Source organism: Solanum lycopersicum, chromosome 9 (genome assembly GCF_036512215.1).
Source record: "Solanum lycopersicum chromosome 9, SLM_r2.1".
Taxonomy (NCBI): Eukaryota; Viridiplantae; Streptophyta; class Magnoliopsida; order Solanales; family Solanaceae; genus Solanum; species Solanum lycopersicum.
In genome coordinates, this window is record NC_090808.1 from 67877445 (window position 1) to 67885460 (window position 8016).

At 31.7% G+C, this 8016-nt stretch overlaps 1 protein-coding gene across 1 annotated transcript; it reads left to right on the forward strand.

The window, feature by feature from the left end:
• Nucleotides 1–1788: 1788 nt before the first annotated feature.
• On the forward strand, nt 1789–4881 carry LOC101248141 (malate dehydrogenase, chloroplastic). Its single transcript, XM_004247754.5, has 2 exons — nt 1789–1909; nt 3532–4881. The coding sequence occupies exon 2, from the start codon at nt 3540–3542 to the stop codon at nt 4776–4778; it is 1239 nt and encodes a 412-aa protein (XP_004247802.1). The 5' UTR covers nt 1789–1909; nt 3532–3539; the 3' UTR covers nt 4779–4881.
• Nucleotides 4882–8016: the final 3135 nt, after the last annotated feature.

An 8016-nucleotide genomic window follows, 5' to 3' on the forward strand; every position in this document is an offset into this window, starting at 1 on the left:
ACAATTATTACACGGTAAAATTTAGCAAGTTATGAAAAATTAATATAAGCTTCTTATAAAATAGAATAGGAATAATAAGAATTAATCAACAGATCGTGTGTCGATGAGATTAAGTATCGTTCTATTATTTCAGACATAATTTATTGTATTTTCACTGTAGTTGGGATCTATAATCTTGCAAAGAATGACCCCTTTCCTTTTCTGGCAATAATTTAATTTTAACTTTTCACGTGGCATGTTTAAGACCACAAGATTAAAGGACATTTTGTTACATTCGATGAAATTTTAATTCAGAACCACAAGATTAAAAAATTCTTCTTTCTTTTCTTAAACTTTGTTCCAAGTCAAATTAGATATATCATTTTTTAAACGCGGGAAGTATTTGATAAATGATCAAATAATAATTAAAGTATTGGATGTACTATTGGTCTTGGAATATTTTATTTATTAACTAGGCAATTCTTCAACATTTAGGTATTTCTAGGTAGAGAAAAAAAATGTAATTTTATGTACCAAAAACAAAAGACTTTTGTCAAGTCAAATCATCAAATTTTGTTTTAGCGTTGTTTAAATGAGAAAAAAAAGAGAAAATAAAATAAAAAATCATTTAGTTTGTGTCTAATTTTTTACGTAGTAAAAAATCTAGTTTTTTATTTGCATCTATATTATTTTTACAAAGAAAATAAAGTCTTTAACTTATTTAAAACGTGGCTCAAAAATAAAAATTGACATGCATTTCTTTGACTTTGTTAGAATATATATTATTTTTTTTATACAAAAACGAATACAAATGTCTTATTTATGAAATTTTTGTTTTTATTTTCCCTTTCTAGTAGGGGAAATTCATCAATTTTGGTGTTTTTTTAATTAACAGAAATCTAAATTGTTTATTTAATATGCCAAGTTATATTTGCTTTAAAATTGTTTAATTGTTTCCCCCTTTTATTATAAGTATATAAAAGAATTTCAATTGGACACTTTTAATTTAAATTTCAAATTCTTTTTACATATGTTTTTATTTATCTATTAGTAATTTAAGTTTATCATATAAAATATTTCATCTCTTTAGTTCATCAATCTTAAGTAAAAAATGTTTGAAATTTTAGGACTTATCAAAGCGAACACAACATAATTACATGAGACAAGTATCAAAAACAACCTTGTACTTGACTAACTAAACTCAGATACACCCCCGATACACTCTCAATACGTGAAATAACATGTGTCTCAAACCCTTTTAGGAGCATGAAATTCTTAATAAAAGTCGAGAGAAGTGTTGAAAATACTCCTAAACTTGACGAGAATTTAGGGGTTCTCACTGATGTTACAAGTTCGGGGATGTATTTAACTTCAATTAGTCAAGTAATAAAGGGGTGTTTTAAAGGTTTTCAATAGTTCAAGGATGAAACTAATAATTTGTGCCAAGTTCAAGAGTGCTTTTGACACTTCTATCTAATTAGTTCAACGCATATACGTAAAACTACTAGATAAATAAGAACAAACACACAGAAAAAAATTCAAAATTTAACTGAAAATGTTCTATCACTGTGTTTTTATTAAGAAACAGAAGTGTTCAATTTAAACAAAACTTAAATTTAAGTCATTTAATTACAATTAACCAATAATAATTATTTAGTACATATCATATTATTATATATTTATTGATATGATGTAAATATCTCGTCATATTTTATTGTATTAATTTTTTTAAAAAAATCATTAAGGTTTTATTTTTTTTTCACCAAGTGAAAATGACTATTTTACCCTCTTTATACATATCTTTGTTTTGGTAAAACTCCTTCCCCATATCTTCAGGAACATTCTTAGTTATCTGCCTCGGAACCTCCGAATTTTATAATCTTATAGGTAGAAGTGAAGAAAAAATCAGTAAAAATTCTGAGAATTTGAGGTAATTTTTTATTGTGATTATATATGATTTCCTGAACTTTTTTTTATTGATTTTTTGTTTATTTTCTTGTGCCATTTTGGTGTAATTTGTCAATTTTATGTAGAGTTTTGCTATATTTGATGTTCTTTGTCTGTGTTAGGCTAAAGGGGGTTCTTGAAAAATGAAAAGAAGAATAAAGTTTGAATCTTTTCATTTGATTATTCAATTGAAGGCTGTATTTACCACAAAGAAAGTTAATTTATTTAAGGGGTTAGCTTGATTTGTGATTTCTTCCAATGTGTTCAAGCTTTGGTGGATAGGGTTACTTGGTACCTATATTGGTGGGAGGTAGTAAGTAGCGGGGGAATTAATCGAGGTGCGTGCGAGCTGGTTCAGACACCACAAAGAAAGTTAATTTATTTAAGGCAATGTGTCTAAGCTTTGTTTGGTGGATACTGAATAGGGTTACCTGGTACCAATGATGGTGGGAGGTAGAAGGCACCTGTGGAACTAATCGAGGTGTGTGCAAGCTGGTCCAGACACCACAAAGAAAGTTAATTTATTTAAGGCAATGTGTCCAAGCTTTGTTTGGTGGATAGGGTTACCTTGTAAGGATGCTGGTAGTAGGGTACCCGAGGAATTAGTCGGTTGCATGCAAGTTGGCGTAGACATCACGATATTTAAAAAAGAAAGAGGATATCCCATTCCTAGCAGCCTTAACAGTTGACTGTGGCAGAATTCTCTCTCTGCTGTTGGTCCTTTTAGGATTTCTGCAGAACTGTTCAATTACACTTCGAGGTATCTCACGCGAAATGTTAGGACGTATGTGTCTAGTTGTTTCAACTTTATACAATCAGGTGCATACCCAAAGTTGGAAGGCATAGATGTTAGCTGATGCCAAGTTAAAGGGAAACGTTTATTTATTATGTCTAATATGAATGATACAGTGAATACTTACACTTTTCCTGTCATCAATCTTTCAAAATCGCTGATGCTGTATTTTTCCTGTCTTTTCTGCTGAGCTGAATAGTTGGCTTATATGTTTTACTGGTGTTCCGTGCATATGAGATGATTTAGTACAGTTGTTTGCGAATGTAAACATTTCAAAACGTGTCTTCTATAGCTTGATTTGGATAATAAATGTATGAACTTGGATGCATTGTTTGTTAAACAACTTATTTGACTATTTTTCTTTGTTAGGCTCAAACTCCTTTTCGATGATTTTACACTAGTCGGAAATTTCTTTCTTTTTCCCTGGTTTAGGGGGTCGTGAAGCAATGAACTCCCTTTTCTTTTAATTTTTTCGACAAATCTTATTAACAACCGAAAAATAGACTTTGCTGGTTTCTAAGAGTGAAGTTTTAAAGTGTCCATTTGGGGACATCCGATGAAATTGGAACAATAAGAGTAAATGCTTAAGTAGATCATTATATACTGTGTTTGGTAGAGAGTGTTCACAACATGTTTTAGAATGTAGAATAAGTGCGACACTAAGTAACCCGTTGTTCATCTATTCGTTGTGGTTTGCAATAAATATTCATCGATTATCAGTGTAAAAAACTCCTGAATTTCCTCCCATGTATGTTCTAAAATCGTGTCTTACAATGCATAGAAGAAATTAATGTCAGCGATCCTTTTTGCAGTCGGTGAAATGGCAGCAGCATCAGCAACTACTCTCTCAGTTGGTTCCGCCACATCCTTTGGCTCCATAGTGAGCCCAAAATTACAATCAAAGGCCTTTATTGCGAAATGCAATACCAGGGACTACCTTAGGAGTTTCAGTGGCCTTAAGGCAGAGGCATTTGTACGATGTGAATCCGAGTCGTCATTTCTAGGAAATGAAAGCATTGCAGCTCTTCGACAATCCATTACTCCTAAAGCCCGAAACCAAAAGCAGAGATCTTCGAACCATGTTCAGCCTCAAGCATCTTATAAAGTGGCTGTTCTCGGAGCCTCTGGCGGTATAGGCCAGCCTCTAGCTCTTCTGATTAAGATGTCACCGCTAGTATCATCGTTGCACCTTTATGATATTGCAAATGTCAAAGGAGTCGCAGCAGATCTCAGCCATTGCAACACTCCCGCTCAGGTTTTTGACTTTACGGGAGCTTCTGAGTTGGCCAATTCTTTGAAAGGTATAGATGTAGTTGTCATACCAGCTGGCGTTCCGAGAAAGCCTGGTATGACACGGGACGACTTGTTCAACATAAATGCTAATATTGTGAAAAGCTTGGTTGAGGCTGTTGCTGACAATTGCCCAGATGCCTTTATCCACATTATCAGCAATCCAGTCAACTCCACAGTGCCGATTGCTGCCGAGGTTCTGAAGCAAAAGGGTGTGTATGATCCTAAAAAACTCTTTGGTGTTACCACCCTGGACGTTGTCAGAGCAAACACATTCGTCGCGCAGAAGAAAAACCTGAAACTCATTGACGTTGACGTCCCCGTGATTGGTGGGCATGCAGGGATAACAATTCTGCCATTGCTGTCAAAGACAAGACCATCAACTACTTTCACGGACGAAGAAGTGCAGGAACTAACCGTGAGGATCCAAAACGCTGGGACCGAGGTCGTTGAAGCAAAGGCTGGAGCAGGATCTGCAACACTGTCAATGGCATATGCTGCAGCTAGATTTGTTGAATCCTCACTTCGTGCCCTTGACGGTGATGCTGATGTTTACGAGTGTTCTTACGTTCAATCTGACCTGACGGAACTTCCATTCTTTGCATCACGAGTTAAACTAGGAAGGAATGGAATCGAGGCATTGATTTCGTCTGATCTCCGTGGATTAACTGAGTATGAACAGAAGGCATTAGAAGCTCTAAAGATAGAGTTGAAAGCTAGCATTGAGAAAGGGATAGCTTATGCTCAAAAACAAACAGTGAGTGCTTAGAGAAAGAGTTTAGTTTAGATTAACTATAGGAAAAGATTCTCAACATGACAATTTTTGCATGGTTTGAACTTACTAAGCCCTTTATTCTTTTTATTGGTCTGAACTCTACTAGTGTTTTGTTATTGCTTCCTTTTCATCTCTAGTCGAGGTTTATCAGAAACAATCTCTCTACCCCTGTGAGGTTAGGGAGAAGGTGTTCGAGAACTCTATTCAAGGTTTATCAGAAACAATCTCTCTATCCCTGTGAGGTTAGGGAGAAGGTGTTCGAGAAAGCACCGACTACAGGTGCTCATTGAGTCGGTCCTCCGGTGGATAAAAGTATCTGCAAACACTTTACCCTCTTCAGACTTTTTCGACTTTAAAATTTCATATATGAAAGTCTAGAATAGTTATTGGTGGCTATTTTTGAAAAAAATAATAATCTAGAATAGAAGTGGATGATTAAATTTTTTCCCCCCAAAAATCTCCTTAAAATTTAATAGATAAAAGTTGTTAACATGTCATATAAATGGAGATAAATTAAAAATGCTAAATTTTTTAATATTTAATAAATCAAAATCACTCAAAAGCATATTTAAGGAATTATTTTAAATCTACTCGAGTCTCCAATATAAGTTATTTCTTTTGTCATATTGTCTAGAAAATTTGTATGTCCATTTTATCTCAAGTGTTTCGTATATTCACATTTTTTGGAGGTCTATGTATTTGGTTCAGATTGTGAATCGGACTTTCTTATTCATGATTTTGATAATTAAACACTTAAACTCGATGAACCCAACATATTAAACTCCTCTATGAGAGTATGACCAAGAAAGATATGACTCGCTTGCCAGTTATACAAATATATGCGTATACCATTTACATATATACTATAATCCGACAGATATACATATACAATTTGTCTCTCCACTCTCTGCCTAGTCTCGCTCATCTCTCTCCTCCCTCTCCCAATCTCGATCGCTAAATACACATATATATAATCTGACAGTTATACATAGACAATTTGTCTCTCCACTTTCTGCCCTCTCTCATTCGTCTCTCTCCCAATCTCGTTTGTCTGATATACAAATATATATGTATATCAATTACATATATACAATTATTTGATAGATATACATATACAATTCACATTTCTTCACTTTCTGCCCTCGCTCGCTCTCTCCTCCCTTTTACATGGAGATATAGTTTATAATTAAAAAATTATAGCTGTGAAGCATAATTTAAGTTATTTTTAAATGACTATATACAAAAATTCCCCATATTGTGTTATATAATAAATTCTCGTTGTTTACTTCTGTGAGAACATCCAATGCACTCAAGACAATCCTATAAGATAAATCCAACTCTAAATACAAAAGGACTATTAAAAATAAAAAATACTTTCACCATAATATTTTAAGTTTGTTTGTAGTAAATTAAATGTTGAATTATAATTTACTAAGGATAAACTATATAACTACACATACATCACTACCATATATACTATATTTTATCTCTAATTTAAAATAATTACTCATACTATCACTTTTAATATTTATACAATATATTTTAAAAGATTTAATTAAATACACAAAACCCTTAAATAAAGAAAATGAATAATTATCTTAAATCTAAACTCCTTAGGGTTCATAATGTTTTTGAAGTTCAATTTTAATTTTTTTTTTTTACAAATTAGGTTTTATATTTTTTGATTTTGTTGTTTCTCAAACACTTTAATGGTTGAACATCTTGAAATCGGATGGTTCGTTAAATGTATCACACACTAACAATATTATGCTAAATCAAATAACTTTTATTTATTCATTTTCACTCATGAATTTATTATTGCAGGGACCGACTCTTCATACGCCAACATTCACATCGAGAATAGACCTACGTATAGAAGCAACTCCATCAAGATGATAGAATTATGCCAAGTTTTAATTAACAAAAAAATAAAATACACCATTAGATGCACACTCAAGTGTAACGATGTTGGATACACATTATGTTTACATGTATCTAGTGAGAGTTCATGTATATAAAAAAAAAAATTCAGATCCTTAAAGAAAAAAGAGAATTTTGAAAATTTCAAACTTTTTTTGGATTAATGATAAGGCCACAGTTGTGATTTGTTCCTAATTCGTGTGTTTCAACTACATTTCATATTTAGATACACATAATTATATGTGTGTTTACAATGTATTTGAGATACATGATTTTAAATATAATATATGAAATTAATGCTTGGTACATCGAATTAATAATAGATACATATAAAATATACATGAAATTAAATTTGGATTCATACTACACATATAATAAATACATAAAATTAGTATTAGATACTTCCTTCTATGATAATTGATACATATGAAAGCACTTGTATGATACTCATAGATCTTGTTGTTTTGTTTGTTGGATACATCATATATTTATTGTTTTGTTTGTTGGATACATCATATAATGATATAGATATATCAAGTTGATAAATTTTATTATTTGAAGAGTAATAAAATGAAATTAATCAATTTTCAACAAGAATCAAAATATGCATGTTTTTGTCTTTTATTAATAATATCAACGAATTTATTATTTCAAATAATAAGAAAATGAAATTAATTAAATATAGATACACTCTTTAGATTTTCGACGTATAATAACAAACACAACACACACAAACCACGAAACTCACCATATTCTCTAATACTCATGATGAAGCATAGTGTATCCCTAAATCGCTTGCAACTAGCCTGGATATCATTAGCCAGCAAAAAATAGTATTATTGCTAGTAATGGGCCTTAACATCATTAGCCAGCAAAAAATAGTATTATTGAATCCATGACAATAAATGGTATTACTGAATTCAATGTCACAATGCCGTGAAACAATAAAGCAACCATAAATCATAGAGCGTGTTCTTTCCGTGTCTACGACATGCATGCCGAAATTTTGCTTTATTTACTTGTGTTTGATGAAAGTCCCACATTCTACCTTATACCTAGAGTATAAATTGAACAGAAAAAGGTAAGTTTAACCCTCCATCCATTTTTCGCCCTCTCTATTTTTACTTTTTGGTTAAAAAATTCTTCTTCTAGTCTAAATATACTATCAAGGTCTATGTTGATATATATTTTTGTAATTTATTTTGTTTTAACACTTATTAATTTTTTGTTAAGCGTTGTTGGTAGTTATTGGTGTTTATTTTTGAAAAAAGTTTCGCTCTCTATAATATTAATCAAATTTTTAAGTTTTAAT